At 43.7% G+C, this 24831-nt stretch overlaps 1 protein-coding gene across 6 annotated transcripts; it reads right to left on the bottom strand.

The window, feature by feature from the left end:
• Nucleotides 1-367: 367 nt before the first annotated feature.
• LOC125453389 (PI-PLC X domain-containing protein 1-like) lies at nucleotides 368-20250 on the bottom strand. Of its 6 annotated transcripts, XM_059646940.1 has the most exons (9): nucleotides 19653-20250; nucleotides 17950-18201; nucleotides 12522-12616; nucleotides 10964-11093; nucleotides 8498-8631; nucleotides 5218-5346; nucleotides 4778-4939; nucleotides 4006-4186; nucleotides 368-2238 (listed from the first exon to the last, which is right to left on the bottom strand). In XM_059646940.1, exons 3-9 carry the CDS (start codon nucleotides 12528-12530, stop codon nucleotides 2006-2008), a joined length of 978 nt encoding a protein of 325 aa, XP_059502923.1. In that variant the 5' UTR covers nucleotides 12531-12616; nucleotides 17950-18201; nucleotides 19653-20250; the 3' UTR covers nucleotides 368-2005. The 6 variants fall into 6 exon arrangements, with proteins under 6 accessions (XP_059502923.1, XP_048388859.1, XP_059502924.1 ...); XM_048532902.2 differs by lacking the exon at nucleotides 12522-12616 and having other exon boundaries at nucleotides 17946-18201; XM_059646941.1 differs by lacking the exon at nucleotides 19653-20250 and having other exon boundaries at nucleotides 17950-18307.
• Between the last annotated feature and the right edge of the window lie 4581 nt (nucleotides 20251-24831).

Raw genomic sequence — 24831 nt, 5'->3', positions numbered from 1 at the left:
GGAGAGAAAACACTGAACTCCTGTGTAACAACATGGACAAGAGATATTGCATGCGTTTTATTTTTCAAGAGACTATGGTGCAATAATATAACATTTAACAATCTGAAATATAACAAAAGCTCAGCAGGTCTGGCAGCATCTGCAAAGGAAATAACCACAATATTGGTATAGCAGTCATGCATTTTGTTGTTAGATAATAAAATGTGAGGCTGGATGAACACACCAGGCCAAGCAGCATCTCAGGAGCACAAAAGCTGACGTTTCGGGCCTAGACCCTTCATCAGAGAGCTCTCTCTGATGAAGGGTCTAGGCCCGAAACGTCAGCTTTTGTGCTCCTGAGATGCTGCTTGGCCTGCTGTGTTCATCCAGCCTCACATTTTATTATCTTGGAATTCTCCAGCATCTGCAGTTCCCATTATCTCTGATGCATTTTGTTGTATTAGGACAACAACAGCACTAACCTCTTGCCATTCATTGGTTTTTAAACCCCTAAGTCAAAACATGGGCTGCCTATATTTTAAGTTTTCAACCAAAGGAATGTGGTCTTTCTGCATATAGTAAAGTCTGAAATGCAGCAATCACCATTTCAGCTATTTTTATGAAAATGGAGAACTTTCTTTCCGCAGTGAGTTAGGGCATTCCAGAATGCGCTGTCATCGAGAATGGTAGAATCAGTTTCAACAGTAACCTTCAAAAGAGAATTGGATCTAATGTATAAAATGAGAAAGAAATTGCAGGATTATTGGGAAAGAGTAGGGATGGCATTAATTGTCCAGAAAATAGAAAATGCTGGACAAACCCAGCTGTTCTGGCACCAATCGTGTTAAGAGAGAGAAAGAGAGTTAATGCTTTGTGGCTAAAGAATCCTCTTTGGAGTAATTGGTTGGATAGCTCTTTCACAAAGCTAATGCAACACAATGGAACCAAATGGCTTCCTACTGGACTGCATGATTCTATGACTTGACGAAACTGATGGTGGCCCGGAAGCCTCTGCACATGCCCAGGCAGTGCCATGGGATTTTTTAGGTGTATCCGAATAAGCTTAAACTGGCCATAACAAACATCTCATCCACCATACAGAAAATCCAACAATAGAGCACTTGGTCAGTCTTAGGTTATGAAGTCTATTCCTGGAATTGAAGTTTAACTGCAAATTACAGACTTAGGCTGGAAATTTGCACTTCGTTGGACAGGTTGAAGGGAGTGGGAGACTGGACGTAAAGTAGGACATCATGTCAGTAGCTTATACCACTGCTGGGACTTTACCCACAGTGGAGAGGTGTCAGTGTGACCTGCCTTCCAATGGTTAAAGCCACTTCACTGGCCGATTAATGCCTACATACGTTCCTTCTCCAGCAGCCATTAAGAATTTGGCAGAAAGTTACAGAACCAATCATCCTGGAGGCCTTAACTGCCAGGCTGGGGTGAGCGAGTGCCTCTGGTTCAGGTAATTTCACCCTTGAGCGACTGTATGGAGTTTGCACAATCTCCCCGTGTCTGCCTCCTGGTGTTCCAATTTCCTCCCTCAGCCCAAAAATGTGCAGGCTTACAGGGATAGGTTATGGGGACGGGGTTAGGGTTGCGTAGGATGCTTTCAGAGGGTCTGTGTGAACTTGATGGACAGTATGGCCTGCTTTCACATTGTAGGGATTCTATGATTCTAACATTTTTCCCAAAGGAAGCCCACACCAGCAAAAACAGTTCTCCCACTCTCTCAAATCTGGCCCCACTTCATATGTCCTTCACCAGGGTTTGTCAGCTTTGAAGGTAAGCCCATCTTTCTGGAGGGGAGGGTGGGTGTGCCAGTTGTCAGTAGTCTCAGCACTGCCACCACCTGATTAGCAGGCAGCTCTCACCTTGAGCCATTACTTGCCTACAGGTTGATACAGCCAAGCAATGCAAAATGCCTGAATTCTCATCCCAGGAGTTCACCAAGCCAAGATGACATTTTACGGTCACTCACAAAAATACCTTCCAGTTTTTTTTCAGTAAAATTTGCCAATTTTTAAATCAGTATGTTGTTGAGCGAAAGTACAGCAGGTACTAGGTAGCCAGCTCCTATGAAGTCTCCAGCAATTATATTAAAACAGTGCTCTCCTGGTCCTGCGACCTGCTTCTTAATCCAGTCACTCAAATATGGATAGTTAGGAAAAGTCAGTCTCTTCAAAGAGCTGTGAAGATGAGTAAGGATGTACCACCAATCTTCAGTCAGGTTTATACCAGCAACGAAAAATCCATCTATATGTTAAAAAAGACAAAATATTTAACAAAATATAACTTTGAAGATATTACAAGATATTCTCTTTGTAGCAAGTATTATAACACTGACCTTTATTAAACATCACCTTGATGTTTTGGGTGCTTGACACATTAAATCTCCCATTCTCACCTAGCCATCCTCAGCTTCCTAAACCGTTACACTGTAACAATAATTTTTTTTAAGGAACAGTGTCTCACGTTCCAACTGAGCACTTTGCAGCCATGCAGATTCAATACTAACTTTAACATTTCAGATCATAAACACTGCTCCCTTCTTGTTTACCAGATGCAACTGATGATTACTTTATTTCTTTTGTTGTCAAAGCCTCACAAAGTTATCTTTTTGTCTTAATCTTTTTTGTATCCCAGCTGATTATACACCTTCCCTCAAGTTCTTCCTACCTAGCTCATTCCCCCTCAATGCACTTGTGTTTGAATGTGTTTTTCTGGTTCTGATGAAACCCTGTCAGAAATTTTCTGCATTTTCAATTAGATAAATGCTGCTTTGCTAGAGGTCAGCACACACTAGGAATCAAACCTAGTGCTTTTCTAGGCTACATCGCTACATCATAGGAAATCTTGGACAGCATGCCTGGAATTTCCAGAGGTCTATGAATGTCAACCCTCAATTTGTTTTGCTGATGCAGCAAACAAGGCTGGTTGGTGGCTGAGAATTTCATCCCATCAGTCACACATTCTGCATTGGGAGAGATTGAAAAACCAAACATCTCAAGTATTCATGCAGTTATTTATGGCACCAAAAAGAGGCCATTCAGTAGAGAGGTAGTGGTGTCATAGTATTGGCAGTGGACTAGCAAAGCTGCTGCAAGCCTGGGTGTGAATCCTACCAATGGTAAATGGTGAAATTTGAATTCACCAATATCTGAAATAAAAAAGTTAGTCTAATAGTAATCATGTGATCATTGCCAGTTGTAGTAAAAACACATCTGGTTCACTAGTGCCCTTTAACAAAGAAGTCTGCCATTCCTCTGGCCTACCTGTTGCAGATCTGGAGTTCACAATGTGGTTGACTCTTATCTTGAAAGTTAGGGATGAGCAATAAACGCTGACCTGGCCAGCAACAGCTACATCCCACGAAGAAATAAAAAGAACATCAAGTCCATGCCAGCGCTCCATTGAGCAATCCAGTCAGTCCCATCTTCGCATTCTGCCACCGTAACCTTGCAAATTTCAGGAGGCCTTTTGTTTCAATTTCATTATGAAATCATTGACCATCTCTACTTCACCACTCAAAGAGCCAGTTCCAAGTCATTACCACTTGCTGCATTAAAATATCCTTTCTCACAGCCTCTTTCATCTGTTGCCTAAAACATTAAACCACTGTTACTTGCTCTCGAAATGGGAAGTTTTTCTTTGTCCACCTTATTGCAAATCTGTTATTCTCTTGTACACTTCTATCAAATTTACCCTCAAACCCTTATGCTCCAAGGGGAGCAAGCCTAGCTTCTCAACAATGGTAGGTAAAATCCCCATCCCTGGCATTGTGATTAATCTACTCTGCACACTTTCCAGAATTCTCACATCTTGCTAAAATGTATTGACCAAAGCTGGATACGCTACTTCAGTTGTGGCCTAACCAGAGATTTAGAAAGGTTCCCTTCTTTTCAACTAATGGGCAAAATTTCTGAAAACCATTTCTAGTCACATGGTCATTTTCGTAAATGTGCACTGAGGTGACCACATTTGGAACACAAATGTTTATTAAAAGGATCATATTTTCCACACCTGGTCGTCCAGCCTGTTTCTGGTTTTCTAGAAACTGGACAAGCAATTTAGGATCATATGTGTCTGCCCACCAATAAGGGATTCCAGGCCAAAGTTCCGGATATTGTTTTGCAATATCGTCATCATAGGAGATGATGACTTGGCAACCCAACTCCCAAAGCCTTCTTAGTGTTGCCAGTTCCTGTAAGAAAAAAGTGCATTAGAGATGCATCTACTCATTGATCCAGAAACTTAACTGATTTCCAGCCAACACGATTCAAGTCCGTATCTGGAATACACCTGCCTTGATGTGTATTTGGTCTTAGTTGGTATGTATAAATCTTCCCGTATCCCTTTCCCATATTTTCTTTACATCAAAGTTTTGTAAAAAAACATAAACATTAATTTTAACTATGGTTTTGCTAATTATAGCAGTTATAGTTTCATAGAGTCATACAGCACAGAAACAGTCCCTTCAATCCAACCAGTCCATGCTGATTATAATCTCAAACTAAACTAGTCCCACTTGCCTGCGCTTGGCCCATATCCCTCTAAACTCTTCCTATTCATGCACTTATCTATATGTCTTTTGAACACTGTGACTGTTACTACATCCACCACTTCCTGTGGAACTTCATTGCACACACAAACCACTGTGCAAAAAAAAAATGCGTCTCAAGTCTTTTTTAAAATCATTCTCCTCTCACCCTAAAAATATGCTCTGAGTCTCAAAATCCCCCACCCTAGGGAAAAGACACCTGCAACTCATCTATTGTTGTTCAATTTTACTTACAACAGAGGTTTTTGGATACACTTTGGACTCAAATACGTTCTTTATTTCCTGAATTAACTCCTGATGTTGTTGCTCATTCATCCCGTCAAAGGACCTGCAGGCCAATATTACCACTTCCTTAGGATGAGCTTCCAGCCAAAGTACAAATTCCTTCAAAGTATCCTTTAAAATACAAATTGTTCAAAATGTCTGTTACACTGAAAAGAGGAATGCAGTTATCACAGTTAAAATCCATTTAACGTAAATGCTGACTTATCCTCCCAGTCCCCATTAACATGGTGGTGTTTGGCATTATGAGCACTTTGAATCATTGCTTCCAATATAACTGAGAAAAAATAAAGACAAACTGCAAACATCAAATGGCAGCATATAATCCAACAAACCATTTATATTTCAAATCAGATTTCCTGGTAATACTTTACTTTTTAAAACAGACTTACCAGGACAGTTACAGTTGTGAAGATCCCATGTACAAAGTATAAATTATCTGAAGTATCATTTGGTTTATGAGCGATCCTTAAGTCAAAGAACCGAATACCTGCTTCCAGTTGTTCAGTTATACTGGATTCCTATTGTAAGAAGAACAGGATTTTGGTTATTCCTTCTTTTTCACTATGAAACATAAACTTAAAACCTTAGATATGTTGCTACATTATAGCAATGACAACAATATGTACTTCCTTAGCCATAAAGCATTATCAAAGGCTTCATACATGTACAGTACAAGTAGCTTTTACTTTAAACATGTACTTAATGCATAGCTTACAGGAATGTAACAGAACGCTGAGGCAGATGAGGAAATGCAGTGAGTCATTACAGCTAAAGGAAACGAGGAAGGAGGGTAGGGAATGGTGAAAAGATGAGTAGACAGGTATGAGGTAGTGCACTTGAAGCACAGTTTCTATCCCAGATATTCCTATTGCTCTAAGCTACTTCTCACGCCAACAGCAGTCAGTAACTCTGGACAGATCCCTCTTTCTGCAGTCCAGGACTGGAAACACGTTAATGGCCTTTGCCACATACTATACCATCTCCCAAAACAGAATTGAAGATGAGACAAACCGAATAATCATAAAATCCCTACAGTGTGGAATCAGGCTATTTGACCCATCGAGTTTACACCAACTCGACAAAGACCATTGCTCCCAGATCTATCCCCTACCCTATCCCTGTGACCCTGCATTTCCCCAAAGCTAATCCACCAATGCTACACAGCCCTGGACACTACGAGCAATTTAGCATGGCCAATCCACCCAACCCGCACATCTTTGAACTGTAGGAGGGAACCAGAGCATAATCTAACAGATCTGGCTAGATACCCAATAAGAGTGAAACAAGTCTGCTTATTTTCTTCTCCCTATCTCAAGGAGGTGAACATAATCTTTAGCACTCCAACTGCTACGATCAACTAATTTCTCAAAGGATTTTGTGGTTTATATAGCTTAGCAACACATCACATAAAACCAGAAGAGCATTTTCATAGATCATAGAATCCCTAAAAAGTGTGGAAACAGGCTTTTCAGCCGATAAGACCACAACAGCCGTCAGAGCATCCCACCCAGGCCCATCCCACATAACCCACCTAATCTACACATCCCTGAACACTACGGGAAATTTAGCATGGCCAATTCACCTAGCCTGCACATCTATGGACTGTGGGAGGAAACCAGAGCAAACCCATGTAGACACAGGGAGAATGTGCAAACTCCACACAGTCACCAGAGGGTGGAATCAAACCCGGGTCCCTGGTGCTGTGAGGGTCTGAGTTGGGGTGCTCAAATCAAACCACTGTATATTAACATTTAGTTCAACATGAAGTGTGTATGGTCATGATTTACCAAAGTACAAATGATGAACTAGGATACTCTTCTTGACTTTACACCAATCCTTGATATGATAAGACAGCCAGGAGAGAGAGCAAATAAAAATTGTATAAAGAATCTGACAGACTGACCCTTAGATAACATCACAAAGTTGGGATGACAAATTCAGACATACAAAAAGTTTACAGCCACAACATTACAAACATGAGACCTAGCACATGCATTAAGACATCATAGCAGATTACCTACTATTGTGCCTCCTGCTAATTGAAAAAGCACAAACAGGAGCTTACTTGTATTTGAAAACACCACAAACAATGCACATTGACTTATGCATGAAATGTAACAACTTGGAATTCAGGTGACCTTAGTAATCAAAGGTAGGGCCTCAGCTAGTTCACTGTCTTATTCTTGGTACTGCAATCAAAGAAGGATATCAAGATTTTGGACAGTGCAGCAGACATTTATTAGAATGATAAATGTTAGTGCAGCCTGGTTCAATTATCTTCATACTCTAACTGTACCTTTGGAACTCAATCCGGACCCCCCCCCCCCCCCCCCCCGCCCCCCCGTGTAATGAGACCAGATATTGATCTTTGATGTGAAATGTTGCATTAAGAATGTGTGTACACATGAAAGTCTAAAATAGTAATTCACAACTATATTGTCTACAGGGGACTGGTTTGTATCACAGCTGTAATTTTTACTAAACAAGGTTGTACAGTGATATAGACATTGGCCAAACACCTCCAGAAACTGAGACAACAAGGTGTAGAGCTGGATGAACCAGAAAGTGCATAGGAATCTAGTTCAGATGAGTGGAATGAAGCCCTGTTTAGAAGGTTGAGGGGGGAATCTCACTAAAACTTACAGAATTCTGAGAGGCCTGCATAGAATGGTATGGAGATGATGTTACCATTAGTAGGAGAGACTAGGAACCGAGGGCACACCCTCAGCGTGAAGGAATTATGGTTTAGACTTGAGATGGAGAATTTCTTCAACCAGATGGTGATCCATTTGTGGAACTCTGTCACAGCAGATCAAGTCATTGAGTGTATTTAAGACAGAGATAGATAGGTTCTTGATTAGTAAGGAGATCAAGGGTTACAAGAACATGGCAGGGGAAAGGGGTTGAGAAACATATCAGCCATTATTGAATGACAGAGCAGACTCACTGGTCCAAAATGGCCTAATTCTGCTCCCACATCTTATAGTCTTATGGTCTTCAGAATGCTTATTCAAAAGCAAAATACTGTGGATGCCAAACAGCTGAAATAACAAAGTGCTGGAAAACTCAGCAGGCCTGGCAGCATCTATGGAGAGAGAAACAAAGTTGACATTTCAAATCCTGTATGGCCCTTCATCAGAACCAAAAATGGCTGGAGAATGATAGTTTTATGCTGCTAACAAAAGGGAAGAGTGGTAAGTGGAACAGCTGTAAGAATGTCCAAAGCAAACGACGAGTGGAAAGTTAATAGAAGTAGAGGAGAGACGTGGATGCAAAATGTGTGCTCATAATAGATGTGAGCAGTGGAAAATAGATTGACTTTTCTCAGAACAAACCCATGCAATTAAGATACAGTGTGACTGTGGCATATCTGTGTGTGTGTCTGTGTATGTCTGTTTTTGAATGTATGTGTTTGTGTGTCTGTGTTTGAATGCGCGTGCATGGGGTGGAAGACAGTGTTCAAGTGCTGAAGTTGTTGAACTCGGAGTTCAGTTCTGAAAGCTGTAAAAGTGCTCAAGTAGAAAATGAGCAACTGTTCCTCAAGTTTGTTTTGAGTTTTGTTGGAGCACTGCAGCAGGCCTTGACGAGAAATACAAGCAGAAGAGCAAAAACATTGTAAATCGGGGTGCAAAGTGGACTGATAAAGCAGTTTGCAAAGTTGTAGTTTACCTGTGTCCTACACCATTTATATATCTCTGGTCGAATGATACAGGGAATTACATGATCCAAATAGTTTAAAATCTTATCTGAAGGTTTGATCGGAGAGTTTAAATCTAAACAATAGGTCATCGAGTCATGGCTTCCTAGAAGGGTCAAAAGAAGGTCCACTGTTAAAACTTTGTACAATTACTTCAAGTGAATCAACCACACTCCTGTTTACAATATTTATATTCCATACATGATAAATGCAAAGCAATGTATAACATCCACCAGGATTCCTCAGTACATCTGATCTGAATGGTTTTCCATCAGCTGTGTGCCCCAGTCACAGCCTTTCACTCTCAATCAGTACTCCAAGCTCTTTGGAACTGTCAACCCAAACTACTACTTTCACTTCCTCCACACTAGTTCCTTTTTCAAATATAGCTACATGACATTTTAAGTGTACATATGTGGGCAGACAGGCCTTCCACTGAACATCTAAGGAAACTGACGGACCTTTAGACTTGCAGTGTTCCACTGGAGTATTATTACTAAAGTGGGACTTGAACACTGGACTCTCTTGATTCGACACAAAATCATTCATATCACTGTTGTGATCCCAGCTGATGGTCAAATCAGATCCTAGAGTGAAATCTGGCTTGACAGATCATACATTTTACTTTAGTTACCATAGAAGTTAGATGCCTTTGCCTTTCTAAAATAAATTGCCTCTGCCTATGTCTCTCCTTGTGTCAAAGGACACCTTGTTGCTAAGCAGCAGTCCATTTTGTCTCCATCTCAGGCAACCAGCTTGTAACTGATGTCCATTTCAAACCCACCAACTCCCACAGCTACCTAGAATACACCTTCTCCCACCCACCATCCTGCAAAAATTCCATCCCCTATTCCCAATTCCTCCGCCTCCGCCTCATCTGCTCCCACAATGAGGCATTCCACTCCCACACATCCCAGATGTTCAAGTTCTTCAAGGACCGCAACTTTCCCCCGACAGTGGTCGAGAACGCCATTGACCGCGTCTCCCGCATTTCCCACCACACATCCCTCACACCCCGCCCCCGCCACAACCACCCAAAGAGGATCCCCCTCGTTCTCACACACCACCCCACCAACCTCCGGATACAACGCATCATCCTCCGACACTTCCACCATCTACAATCCGAACCCACCACTCAAGACATTTTTCCATCCCCACCCTTGTCTGCTTTCCGGAGAGACCACTCTCTCCGTGACTCCCTTGTTCGATCCACACTCCCCTCCAACCCCACCACACCCGGCACATTCCCCTGCAACTGCAGGAAATGCTACACTTACCCCCACCCCAGGCCCCAAGATGACTTTCCATATCAAGCAGAGGTTCACCTACACATCTGCCAATGTGGTATACTGTATCCATTGTTCCCGGTGTGGCTTCCTCTACATTGGGGAAACCAAGCGGAGGCTTGGGGACCGCTTTGCAGAACACCTCTGCTCAGTTCGCAGTAAACAACTGCACCTCCCAGTCGCGAACCATTTCCACTCCCCCTCCCATTCTTTACATGACATGTCCATCATGGGCCTCCTGCAGTGCCACAATGATGCCACCCGAAGGTTGCAGGAACAGCAACTCATATTCCGCTTGGGAACCCTGCAGCCCAATGGTATCAATGTGGACTTCACCAGCTTCAAAATCTCCCCTTCCCCCACTGCATCCCAAAACCAGTCCAGCCTGTCTCTGCCTCCCTAACCTGTTCTTCCTCTCACCCATCCCTTCCTCCCACCCCAAGCCGCACCTCCATCTCCTACCTACTAACCTCATCCCACCTCCTTGACCTGTCCGTCTTCCCTGGACTGACCTATCCCCTCCCTACCTCCCCACCTATCTTCTTTTCTCTCCATCTTCGGTCCGCCTCCCCCTCTCTCCCTATTTATTCCAGAACCCTCACCCCATCCCCCTCTCTGATGAAGGGTCTAGGACCGAAACGTCAGCTTTTGTGCTCCTGAGATGCAGCTGGGCCTGGTGTGTTCATCCAGCCTCCCATTTTATTATCTCGTTCTGTATTCTTGACAGTTTCAAGTCAGAGTTTCAGTAAGGTGATTTTCCTGAAACCAACGAAATATTCAAAAGAACAGAGAGGGCAGATGCAGGTAAGATGTTGACTAGAACCTTGCCTTGTTAGGGAACACAATTTAAAAATAAAGGGAATGCAACTTAGGGTCTGAGCTGAGGAGAATTGTTTTTCACTCAGAGGGCTATGGACCTTTGGAATTCCTGTGCAAGTTCAATCCTTGAGTAATATTTTAGGTAGCGATGGATGGATTTCTGCTTACTGGTGGCAAACAGTTTTCATTGAGGTGGGTAAAAGAATGTGTTTAGTCAGCCATGATTATTGTTGAATGTCTGAACAGGTTCAATGGGCTGAATGCCCGTTTTCTGTTCTATCCTATTCTTGTTGACTGCAAAAGGCAACATTGGGATCAACCACTCATCATTACCTGGAATCGCCAGATTGCAGAGCGACTTGTCCCATAGCTTTTCTGGTAAATCTGACATCCAGTGGGCAAACTGGTTCTGAAGAACACTTGAAAATGATATTTGTTGCTTTCTCCTCGAATCTGCCATTTTCTACAGAATGTTGTAAAGGAGACACCAGTTATACAGGACGTTCTCACCTCTGAGACTGAGGCATCACTTTTGTTCCAAAGTACGGGTCACATGGGCAGTAGTCCCTAACCTGGCAGTTCACAATATCAACTCTATCATTGGTAGGGATCTAGATGCCATATCAGAGTCTGGTCACTATGCAAGAATAATTCCTCAATCTTCATTGATCATCGAATCCCTACAGTGTGGAGACAGCCATTCAGCCCAACAAGTCCACACCGACTCTCAGAGCATCCCACCCAGACCCATTCCCCTCTAACCCACCTAATCTACACATCCCTGAACACTACAGGCAATTTAGCATGGCCAATTCACCTAACCTGCACATCTTTGGACTGTGGGAGGAAACTGGAGCACCCGGAGAAACCCACACAGACAACATGCAAACTCCACACAGACAGTCGCCCAAGGGTGGAATTGAACCCAGGTCCCTGGTGCTGTGAGGCTGCAGTGCTAACCACTGAGCCACCGTGCCGCCCTATTCTTCTCTAGGATACGGGCATCACTGGCAAGGCCAGCAACTACTGACGATCCCAAGATGCCCTTGTTTTAAACTATTAAGTATCAACCACATTGTAGTGGGTTTCGAGTCAGACCATGTAAGGACAGCAGATCTCCTTCCCGAAAGGACGTTGGTGAGCCAGACAAAGATAGACAATAGTTACACGGTCACCATTACACTAGCTTTTAATTCCAGAACTTCTTTCATGGAGTTCAAGTCTCACAATCTGCCATGGTAGGATTTGAACCTCTGTCCTCAGAATACTAGTCTATGTCTATAGATTACTTCGTCCAGCGACATTTCCACCAAATCATTGCCTCCCCGCTCTGTAACACCACCCTCAGATATCCTGGTGGATAGCACAGGAGACACAATGGCTTTACTTCTCAACTTGTTACAGATCTTTATGTCCACTTAATGCCGAGTTCATTTTGGACTGTAGGAAATCTTTGCATTCATCAAATTGAAAGGAAAACTTATGGGGGACGGCAGTGAACAGAAACAGAATCATTCAAAATTCCAGCATACGTGGTCAGAAACACTAAACACAGATGCAGAGTAAAGTTCCCACTATCTTGCTGAACAATGTGCCTTGGGACCATCAGATCCAAAATACATTCACTCTCCTGTACTTCCCACATATGCTGGGGCCTCTGAATGAAGCTAAATCCCAGACTGGGAACAGCATTTTTCCTTTGCTCTGGGTCCATGTTCATTAAAAGTGACTCAGCAAATTTAGTCTGAACAGGACATTCAAACCCAAAAGCAGGAAGAACTGGATTTAAACCCATGAAAACCAGAAGGCACCTGTACACCCTGAAACCTACAGTACCGCCCAGTAATGACACAGTCTAGCCCATTTTTAAAGAAGCAGAGTTGGCAAGTACCTTGGTCATTGACTTGTTCGCTAGGCTGGGTACAATGCATTGTCCAATCAGAGATTTCACTCAAGTGTCCCCACCTGCAATGGGTCAAACTACACCTGAATACATAAGATGTAATGTAAAGAGGTCATTATGATTCAACAGCAGAATTATGCAAATCAAGCTATCACACTTTGTAATTTGAGTAGTAATTTTAACTCCCCAATAATGAATAGGTTTGAGTCAAGTGCAAAGTTAACATTTCAAACCCAAATCCAATTCAGCTTGCAGCCAACACTTCTTGTTGAATGGAAGCAGGAAGGAGGTAAGTGGCCAATCCACTGTCCGGAAGTGAAAATTCCTTTAAGGAGGCTGCATGGCTCCATTTTAACATGCTTTCCAATTTTAACAAAAGCTTTCTGGGGTTCCCTGCCCTTGGAAATCCCAGGAGATCGAAGAACACGAGACAGGATGGATCCATTGCATCCAATGTTCTTACAGCACTGCTTGCAGGCTAGTAGATACATGAAGCTACACCCCAATATCCCCTGTCAATCTGTTCAATTTCCAATCCTACAATATCTCCTACCACTTGTGACCATATTCTCATCCTCCAGAAGTGTTTTGCCTACTCAACTATCCCTCAAGCCTGTCTGTTACTCCTCCCACCACCCCAGACCAAACTAGTTCCAACTAGTCCTTTCAAAGATTTGTCTTTCTTACTTGACAGGCAGCCAGTCTATATCTGGCTTCTGTGCGGTACAATCTCTGGGTGGGACATTGTACATGTTGAGCCATGGCTTAAGCAAAAATGTTTTCGTTGAAGAGAGCTCTTTCATGAGAATTTTAGCTAGAAAGAACTATGATTAATTTTTCACCAGCTTACATAAAGCCTTTTAACAGGGTAACTGCAGGAGGGGCACTAAGCATTGGTAATTAGACTAGATTCCCTACAGTGTGGAAACAGGCCTTTCGGCCCAACAAGTCCACACCGCCCCTTGAAGCATCCCACCCGGACCCATCCCCCTATAACCCACATACCCCTGAACACTATGGGCAATTTAGCATGGCCAATCCACCTAACCTGCACATCTTTGGCCTGTGGGAGGAAACCGGAGCACCCGGAGGAAACCCATGCAGACACGGAGAGAATGTGCAAACTCCACACAGACAGTCGCCCGCAGCAGGAATCGAACCCAGGTCCCTGGCGCTGTGAGGCCACAGTGCTAACCATTGAGCCACCATGCCGGCCAAATGGCTCACAGGTAATGGGAAAGATTTAAAAGGGGCCTGAGGGCAACTTTTTCACACAGAGGATGGCGCGTGTATGGAATGAGCTGCCAAAGGAAGTGGTGGAGGCTGGGGGGTATAATTACAACATTTAAGAGCATCTGGATGGATACTTGAATAGGAAGGGTTTAGGAAGAAATGGGCCAAATGCTAGCAAATGGAACTATGTCAGATTGGAATGAATGTTCAGCATGGACGAGTTGAACCAAAGGGTCTGTTTCTCTGCTCTATGACAGACTTTTTGACTCCAGCAGGCTGACTGTAGGAAGGGAGAAAACTTAATACCCCCTTAATTTTGGGTTTCCCACATACAACTCTGGTCTGAGCTCATAGCTCAGTAAACATAATTTCTAAGCCTGTAAGACCTTCTCAGTATAAAAAGTGAGTCAGAAGAAGACTGGCTCTACACTAATGGTAATTATAGTAGTAAACCAGGAGTGGTTAAATGAAAGAAATCCCTGATACTCACTTTATAATCAACAAATAACAATTTACAATTTATCGATTTAACTCTAACAGTTAACAAATTAACAGAACTACTAACTAACTGAACAATTTCTCTTAACTACTGACTATTCCTGAATAAAACAAAGTTCTAATGATACACTGCTCCCAAAGATACAAGTCCCACTTAAATAAACCAAATAAATTGTAAAAAATTAAAGCTTAATCTCACGAAATTACAGCCAGGGTAAACCTTCTGGAATGTTCTTTCTGCCTTCTCTTCTGCCCTCCAGTCAGGAACACCTTCTTCTGTCGTATTCGTGTGATAGGAATATTAGCTAAGAGGGCCATAGTACCTTTATTTAGATGGTGCTTACTCTGAGATTTGAGATTTGTATGAGAGTCATTGATTTTCTCTTTCTTTACAATTTAATTCCATGAATGCTTGCTATTGACAATCCACCTGTCTCCTCATTACACACAGAAAGGCTTACATTCTGAACTTTGAATCTTAATTGGAAAGAAATTGGTGGTTTCTGGAATGAGTATAATAGTATATAAGATGAACAATCTTACAATAATGAAGCAACATAGGGGACAGTGAGAAAACAGCTCATTTCAATGTCCTAAAAATTACCTTGTACAAGTGACAGTGAGTTGTAAGGGGTGTACAGTCACATCAAGCGTTTTCAGTTTTTCCAAATAGGGGATGAGTCAGCAGTCAGTCTATCAATATATGCAAATTCACATTGTTGTCCTAAATAGGTTTTTGTCAACATTTGAGGAAATTCCAGTGTCACAAATTAGCAGAATTGGAAATTCTAAATATTTGCATGTTACATATATTGTTGTTCCTACAGCGGTCTACAGGGCTGTGCATTCCACTATTACGGCGATTGCAGTAAAGTACAGAACAGCAGTAAAAAACAATAAACCATATGGAACTCCCACATCCTACAGACAAAGGGGGGTGGCCATGGGAACCCACATGGGTCCAAGCGAGGCCTGCGTCTTTGAAGGATACATGGAATAGTCTCTCTTCTGCTGCTACACTGGCACTATCCCCCACCTCTTCCTCCGCTACATGAATGACTTGCTCCCACGAGGAACTTGAACAGTTCATCAACTTTATTAACACCTTTCACCACAACCTCAACCTGGGACCATCTCTGATACCTCTTTCTCCTTCCTGGACACCTCTGTCTCCATCCCTGGTGACTGTCTCAAAACCGAAATCTATTTCAAGCCCACTGACTCCCACAGCTCCGTAGACTACACCTCCTCTCACTCACCTTCCTGCAAGAACGTGATCCCCTACTCCCTTTCCTCTGCCTCCACTGCTTCTGCTCCCAAGATGGGGCGGTCCATAGCTGAACATCCCAGATATTCTCTTACTTCAAAGGACTGTAACATCCCCGCTCTGGTGATCGAAAATGTCCTGAACTGCAAATGTTGTGTTTCCTGCACCTCTGCTCTCACATCTCCTCCCCCCAACAAAAATAACGACAGAATCCCCCTTGCCTTCACATATCACTCCACTAACCTCCATTTCCAACGTGTCATTCTCCACCACTTCCGCGACCTACAATCTAACCCCACAACCAAAAAGATATTTCACTCCCTAGCCGCATCTGCCTTTTGTAGGAACTGCTCTCTCCACCACTTCCTCATCTGCTCCACACTCCCCACTAACCCCACCACGCCCACACCTTCCTTGTAACTACAGGAAGTGCTACACCTGCCCCGTGCCTCCCCCCAATCTCCATCCAAGGAACCAAAAAAACCTTCCACTTCAGGGAGAAGTTCACCTACACATCCATCAATGTGGTCTATCACATCTGCTGCTCCTGACGTGGCCTTCTCTACATTGGTGTGACCAAGTGGAGGCTCAGAGACCGTTTTGTGGAGTACTTCTGCTCTGTTCACAACAAACAACAACACCTTCCAACTGCGAACCATTTCAACTCCCACTCCCATTCCCTGAACATTATGTCCATCCTGGGCCTCCTCCAGTGTCACAATGACACCGCCCAGAAACTGGAGGAGCAGTACCTCACATTCCACCTCAGGAGCCTACAGCTCAATGGCCTAAATGTTGATTTTAGCAGTTTCAAAATCTCCTCACCCCCAGGCTCATCCATGACCAACCTTCCCTCCCATCACCACCTCCCTGACCTGACACAACCTGTCCACCTTCTCTACTATCTATCTGCTCCTCTACCTCATTGACCAATCGCCACCACTCTCCACTTGCACTCACCTATCACCATTACAGGCAATTCGAACACATTCCGCTTGTTAAACTTCATACCCACTGAATAGCTATTATTATCATTATAAAACATTACAGCACAGTACAGGCCCTTCGGCCCTCGATGTTGTGCCGACCTGTCATACCGATCTCAAGCCCATCTAACCTACACTATTCCATGTACATCCATATGCTTGTCCAATGGTGACTTAAATGTACCTAAAGTTGGCGAATCTACTACCGTTACAGGCAAAGCGTTCCATTCCCTTACTACTCTCTGAGTAAAGCAACTACCTCTGACATCTGTCCTATATCTTTCACCTCTCAATTTAAAGCTATGCCCCCTCGTGCTCACCGTCACCATCCTAGGAAAAAGGCTCTCCCTATCCACCCTATCTAACCCTCTGATTATTTTATATGTTTCAATTATTACTTCATATGTACAAATTCTCAAAAGTCATGATAGCCTCTTCATTTGCTGAGTTTGAGGCAATCAATCTGTCACTTAGATTGTATGGAGGATACTCCTCATAGTCATGCATAGGATTTGTTCTCTCTTCACCAGAGCAAGGGGTTTGGACTGAGATCTCAGTTCCTGACTGCTGACCCAACATTTCAGCCAGCACCACATGTAACTCCTTTCTCCCTGCCCTGGTGTAGGCTATTTGTGTCAATCCTCCCTCTATGCTACCCTGCCTTCAGTCTGAGCTGGCAGCTGAAAGTATAAAATCAGCTAGATGTATCTCTTCTGCCTCTGCACTGTGCTGCTCTCGGCCTTCGTCCTACTGCTCTACTTGATCTTAGTTCTTGGCTGTCTCATCCACCACAAGCAAACTGCCTTTACTTTCAATATCCCTTAACTGCTGCCCTTAATCCCATGTTCCTAGGGAAGACCAAGGAGTCTTCAGGACAAATGAGTGATGCAAGAGGAACTCCAAATGAGTGAATTGGCCACTTAAGATTTGTAAATTTCAGTTGATTTTAACACAGACCTCTTCCCCACTCCATTCAGCCCCTTCAGTGGCTCCTTTCATGTTTAAACTACTCTCCACTCTCACATCTTAATAAGGTCAAAAATCACATGCCACGAGGTTATAGTCCTACAGGTTTATTTGAGAACGCAAGCTTCTGGAGCTCAGCTCCTTCCTCAGGTGTAGTGTGAGACAGGGGGTATAAGGCACAGAATTTATACGCAGAAAGGTAACAACCCCAAAACCAACTGTCTCTTGTTGAATCTTTACTCAGTTAGGAGGAAGACTACTGATTGAAATGCAAAATCCAGATTCCTTTCAACTATTGTCCCGACATAATTAAAGGCTTTATCATTGAATCGTTTATTGTCACGTGTATTCAATGTAAAAAATACAGTGTAAAGCGTGCACCTTCATCGTAGATACATGGTGCCATTCACATTAACTTAGAATAAGACGAGAGAAATAAAAGATAATGTGAGAGAGTCCAACCTGCCTTTTCACTTCCGCTGTCCCGATCTGAGTTTTTCAACCTTCGCTATGCCTCCGCTAGAATCCTGCTCCGGGTTTTCCAGCCCTCACCATTCCTCTGCCAGAGTCCCACTCAGGCTTTCCAGCGCACACCATGCCGATCCCATCGTCCGGCTCTCGGCTGCCGCGCCAGCCCACGTTCCACCGTCACTGCAGGACACACCCTGCGCATTCAGCTCTCGCCACGTGATTCGCAGTCACGACACGGTTGCTTTTCCTTAGGTAGGTAGTTGAAAGGAGTGGGGATAGAATTACTACAGAAGGGCAGGGAGGAATAAGAGAACTGGCGAGCAGAGTGAGCTCCGAATGGAGCAACTTAACCTGCCACCATCAATCTATAAGAGGTGACATCTCAGGTCATACAATGTGTGAGGTCTTCCCTAGAATCTATGTTTCAAATTGGAGTCACATTTTTGAGCGAAACAGAATGTATCTGCAACTATACAATTATTTTGGATGAAATCATTCATGTGTGTGCATTAGAAAGTGTGTGTGTGAGAGAGAGAGCGTCTGTGTAAGTATGCGTATATTTGTGTGAGTGTGTTCGTATGAGAGTGGGAGTATGTAGTGTGGTGGGGTCACCTGTATTGCACCTGAACCCAAGATCACGATTGAGGCCATCCTCATGGGTATGAGTAGTCTCCTTCCTAACTGATTTAAAGTTTGAACAAGTGGCGGTCAGTTTTGGGGTTGTTACTTCCTGCTTATAAATTCTTTCTGTGTCTTATACCCCCTCTGTCACTACACCTGAAGAAGGAGCTGAGCTCCAAAAGCTTGCATTTTCAAATAACCATGTTCAGAGGCAGGAGCACCGGACCTGAAATGTTAACTCTGATGAGATAATGGGAACTGCAGATGCTGGAGAATTCCAAGATAATAAAATGTGAGGCTGGATGAACACAGCAGGCCAAGCAGCATCTCAGGAGCACAAAAGCTGACGTTTTGGGCAGCTTTTGTGCTCCTGAGATGCTGCTTGGCCTGCTGTGTTCATCCAGCCTCACATTTTATTATCTTGTTACTCTGATATTTTGTTTTCTTCACAGCTGCCGACGAACCTGCTGAGCTTTTCCAGCAACGTCTGTTTCTGTTGGACTCTAACCTGGTGTTCTGAGACTTTTGACCTTGTCCATATCAGTCCATCATCGGCATCTCCACCTCCCATCTTAATATCCTGGGGCTGTTTTCCCTGGAACGTCAGAGACTGGGGGAAGACCTTTATGGAAACTCTTAAAATCATGAGGGGCACAGACAGGCTGAATAGCCAAGGTTTCCCCCCCCCCCCCAGGATAGGGAGTTCAAAACCAGAGGGTATAGGTTTAAGATAAGAGGGGAAAGATTTAAAAAGAACATGAGGGGTAACTTTTTCACACAGGGTAGTATGTGTATGGGAATGAACTGCCAAATGAAGTAGTATAGGTGGGTAAAATTACAAAATTTAGAAGGCATCTGGAGGGGTATGTGAATAAGGAGGGCTTCTGGGGGAATGTGCCAAATGGGACTAGGTCAGACTGGGATGTCTGGTCTGCACGATGAGTATGACTCTTTAAGGGGATTCTGAAATCCCACCTCTTTGGCCAACTGCTTCCAGATCCCTGTCTATTAGAATGTGCTGTGTAAAGCTCCCGTGAAGCGCCATCAAGTTTCATTGCAGGCGCTATGTAAATGCACCTTCGTGTTCGTTGGGATTCCAGAGACTGCACGATGCCCCAATCTCAGTCCTGTGCGCGTTAACTATAAAACCACACTTTAGATTCGGGGCAGAGTAAAATCGTGGATAGACGATGTTCCGAGAGAAGGAAAGCCTATGCTCGCCAGCTCGCGGAAAGGCCTGTTCTCCGGGCTGGGCCTGGTTGTAAATTCTCCTACATCTCCATACTGTGTTTCAGCAGCTGAAATGTGCATGCACCCGCGCTCCGTCCCCCTGCGGCCTGTTAGCACCTCCCCGCCGTGCACAGAATACGGATCAAAACATTGTGACCGTAAGCCGAGTCAGCCAGAGACAGTATTACTGCCGTGTGAGGCTGCATCTGTATCTGGCGGGTTGAAATGTAACAACATTTGGAAGAGTTGTTTTTGACCGAGTCCATCGCGAAGGCCAGTGGTTCTCTATGACTCTAATATTCCTCCATTTCACTAACTGCTTCCCTAAAACACCGAGAGTGCTGTCTCTAACACATCTGTAAGGAGCCCACATTCGCCCATTTTATACATCCACCGTTTACAGCAATTTACAGCGGGTTTGGTGGCTGTGGGGTGGGGTTTAGAAATCTCTCTCTCGCACGCACATACGTTGATTCAGTGTTTAGCACAGCTGCCTCACGGTGGTAGGGATTTGGGTTCGATTCCACCCCCCGGCAACTGTCTGTGTGGAGCGAGCACATTCACCCGATATCTGCATGGTTTGCTCTGGCCTTCCTCCCAAAGTCTAAAGCTATGTGCCCTTAGGTGGACTGACCGTGGGAAATGCAGGTATAGGGGTCTGGGTTGGGATGCTGTTTGGAGGGTCACTATGGGCTGATTGGCCTGCCCCCACACTGCAGGGATTCCATGAATTTGCTGAGCTTGTGCTACCAACAGGAAGTTTGGTTTCCTGGCCTCTGGGCTTGGACCAGGGTAAGGGAGTCCAAAAGCTGGAGGGCATAGGTTTAAGGTGCGGAGAAAGCTTTAAAAAGGACCTGACAGGCAATTTCCTCACACAGATGGTACCTGTAAAAGGCATCAGGATGGATACATAAATAGGAAGTCTTCAGCCAAATGCTGGTAGATGGGACTTGATTAATATAGAATATCTGGTTGGCATGGATGAGTTGAACTGAGAATCTGTTTCCAAGCTGTACATCTCTATAACTGTATATAATTACATAAAATTACATGTCTTGAACGCTTGAAACATGAAATACTTTTGGTTACCACAGCAGCTGGTTTTCATTGATTGTAATTAAATATTAAAAGGCCTGCTCAAGGACAAGTGTCATTGTCTTTCAGTTTGCACTGTACCTGCATCTATGTCAGATGGCTATGTATTCAAGGCCTATTCCAAAGACTGGAACACAAAAGCTATGTTGCCATTTGCAGTACCCCTCTGAAAGAATATATAGTAAGATTAGCTCTACATTCAGGTCAGTGAACTTAACCAGGCATTACTCCAAATAACCAGGTAAGAGGGACGATGACAGAGGACATCTCTGACACCCTGTAGTCTCAGGTCCCAGTACCTCGTGATCAGATGTAACTATGATGTAGATTCTTGAACAGTGGCTATTCCTACAGTAAACCCTTTACTCCACAGAAAGTTGCATTGTTATGAATGTGTGAATGTTTGAGTTAGAATCAGAGCAGGCCACTCATCCCCTTGAATCTACTCTGCCATGTAATGAATTAAAGTTGAAGATGCTGCATCTATGATAGACTAAACTGAGGTTCTGTTTGCCCTCCAAGGTGGATGTAAAAGACTGACACTGCTATTCAGAAAAGAGGAGGGAATTTCTCCCAGAGTCCAAATTTATCTTTTGATGATCGTCACTAAAACAGATTACCTAGTCATTGCCATGTTGCTTCTTGTAGAACCTCGTTCGCAATTGGCTGAGACCTTTCCAACAACAGCCATTACACTTCAAGATTGCAAAATTAGCTGTAAAACAATTTTTCGCTGGCTATAAAAGCACTCAATGAATGGCGAACCTTTGGTTGATTTCTGATTGATTCCAATCTCAACGTAGGGTCAAAAACAAAGCTGCTGGAAAAGCTCAGCAGGTCTGGCAGCATCGGTAAAGGAGAAAACAGAGTTAACGTTTCAGGTCCGGTGACTTTTCCTCAGAACTCAACATCAGGTGTTGGCCCCTTTGGCAATAACCTTACTTATGGGTTATGTTTTTGTTTATAACAAACACCATTCTAGTGAATGACGTTGTCTTCCAAATGCCTTGCTAATGTCAGAAAGCAACTCAAGTCCTGGATTAACCAACACTCTGCTTCCAGGCACTGAGTCCAGTTTCATTAATCAGAACCCTCCAGAACTCACTTTCTTAAGGACGGGAGGGGGCTAGACAGAGTAGATGCTGAGAAGTGCTTTCTTTCATAGGGGAGTCTAAAAACAGGGGGGCACAGTTTGTAAAATAAGGAATCTCTCATTTTAAGGTGGAGATAAGGAGGGTTTGTCAATCATAGGATGATCAATCACTGGAATTCATTTCCATGGATGCAGGCTCATTGAATATATTCAAGGCCAATTCATTTGTCAGGCTTTTGATTGACAAAGGAGTCAAGGGTTTCCTGGGAGAGGCCAGAAAGAGGAATTCAATTATGGCTCAAGAAGTCACAAAGAAGTGAGTACCATGCTGCAGTCTTTGTAATGAACACTATTGAACTTGAGTCGATGTTGGTCAAAAATAATACAGAGCATAACACGTACCCTGCAAAGTCCCTCTGTTTCTTGTGCCAAAACTGTGAGAGCTGTCCACAGACTAGTCAAACAACAATCTATATTTGCTGAATCATATCAAACTGTGAGCAGGTCAGAGGCTGGGAATTCTGCAGTGGTTAAGGTGCCACCTGTCTCCTGTCCACTTTCTACAAGGGACAAGTCAGGAATATGTTGGGTATCCTGTACTTACCTGGATAAGGATAGCTCCAACTCTCAAGATGCTTGACACCATCCAGGATAAAGCAACTGGCTTGATTAACACCACATCCACCAAAACCCTCAATATTCACCTCTTCACCCTAAACAGATTACGGCAGCCACATGTACAATTTACAAGATGCATTGCAAGGAGTCACGAAGCTTCCTTTGCTGGGACCCAAAATCTCTTCTACCTGAAAGGAAAAGGGCAGCAGATGCATGGCAATAATACCACCTGCAAGTTTACCCTTAAGCCACACACCATCCTGACTTGAAAATATATTGCTGTTCTTCCACAGGGACTAAGTCCTGGAATTCTGGTTGGGACACTATCCATCGGAATTTAGAAGAATGAGGTGTGATCTTAGGAAAACATATAGGATTCTTAGAGAAAGCACAGTGTGGAGCTGGAGGAATACTGCAGATCAGGCAGCATCAGAGAGGTAGGAAAGTCAACGTGTTGGGTTGGAACCCTCAGAAGAAGGATCCAGACCAAAACATGGACTTTCCTATTCCTGTGATGCTGCCTGATCTGCTGTGTTCTTCCAGCTCCACACCAAGATGTCTCTGACTCCAGCATCTGCAGTACTTGCTTTCTACATGTAGGATTCTTAAGTGCCTTAGCAGGGTAAACGCTGATAAGATGTTTCCCCCCATGGAAGAGTCTAGAGCCAGAGTGCATAGTCACAGAATAAAGGGAGGCCAATTTAATATTAAGATGAGGAGGAATTCCTCCTTGTCACAGAGAGCAGTAAGGGAAGAGTCCTTGTGTATATTTAATGCTGTGATAGAGAGATTCTTGATGAGTGGGGGAGTCAAGGGTTATAGGGAAAGGCAAGAAAGTGAGGAACAGCAAGTCAGCCATAGAACATTACAGCACAGTACAGGCCCTTCGGCCCTCGATGTTGTGCTGATCTGTCATACCGATCTGAAGCCCATCTAACCTACACTATTCCATGTACGTCCATATGCTTGTCCAATGACGACTTAAATGTACCTAAAGTTGGCGAGTCTACAACCGTTGCAGGCAAAGCGTTCCATGCCCTTACTACTCTCTGAGTAAAGAAACCACCTCTGACATCTGTCTTATATCTTTCACCCCTCAATTTAAAGCTATGCCCCCTCGTGCTTGCCATCGCCATCTTAGGAAAAAGGCTCTCCCTATCCACCCAATCTAACCCTGTGATTATTTTATCTGTTTCAATTAAGTCACCTCTCAACCTTCTTATCTCTAATGAAAACAGCCTCAAGTCCCTCAGCCTTTCCTCATAACACCTTCCTTCCATACCAGGCAACATCCTAGTAAATCTCCTCTGCATCCTTTCCAAAGCTTCCACATCCTTCTTATAATGCGGTGACCAGAACTGTACGCAATACTCCAAGTGCGGCTGCACCAGAGTTTTGTACAGCTGCAGCATAACCTCACGGTTCCAGAACTCGATCCCTCTATTAATAAAAGCTAAAACACTGTATGCTTTCTTAACAGCCCTGTCAACCTCGATGGCAACTTTCAATGATCTGTATATATGGACACCGAGATCTCTCTGCTCATCTACACTACTAAGAATCTTACCATTAGCCCTGTACTTTGACTTCCGGTTACTCCTACCAAAGTGCATCACCTCACACTTGTCTGCATTAAACTCCATTTGCCACCTCTCAGCCCAGCTCCGCAGCTTATCTATGTCTGTCTGCAACCTACAGCATCCTTCGTCACTGTCCACAACTCCACCGACCTTAGTGTCGTCTGCAAATTTACTAACCCAACCTTCTACGCCCTCATCCAGGTCATTTATAAAAATGATAACTGCAGTGGCCCCAACACCGACCCCTGCGGTACACTGCTAGTAACTGGTCTCCAGGATGAATATTTCCCATCAACTACCACCCTCTGTCTTTCAGCAAGCCAATTTCCGATCCAAACTGCTATATCTCCCATAATTCCATTCCTCCATATTTTGTACAATAGCCTATTGTGGGGAACCTTATCGAACACCTTGCTGAAATCCATATACACCACATCAACTGATTTACTCTATCTACCTTCTCAAAGAACTCAATAAGGTTTGTGAGGCACGACCTTCCCTTCACAAAACCGTGCTGACTATCCCTAATCAATTTATTCTTTTCTAGATTATTATAAATTCTATCCCTTATACCCTTTTCCAACACTTTACCAACAACTGAGGTAAGGCTCACTGGTTGTCTCTACTCCCCTTCTTGAAC

This window comes from Stegostoma tigrinum, chromosome 6, assembly GCF_030684315.1.
Source record: "Stegostoma tigrinum isolate sSteTig4 chromosome 6, sSteTig4.hap1, whole genome shotgun sequence".
Taxonomy (NCBI): Eukaryota; Metazoa; Chordata; class Chondrichthyes; order Orectolobiformes; family Stegostomatidae; genus Stegostoma; species Stegostoma tigrinum.
Note: the sequence above shows the minus strand (reverse complement) of the source record. Positions and strands in the feature narration are given on the sequence as shown.

Bases quoted from the DNA above. Each gene is read 5' to 3' on its own strand.
- LOC125453389 (XM_059646940.1), bottom strand. The intron at 5,347-8,497 runs GTAAACTACAAC...TTCTTACAATAG, and splicing joins ATAAATGGTGTAGGACACAG to GAATCCAGTATAACTGAACA. The intron at 2,239-4,005 runs GTGTGGAAAATA...TTTAACATATAG, and splicing joins GAAACAGGCTGGACGACCAG to ATGGATTTTTCGTTGCTGGT.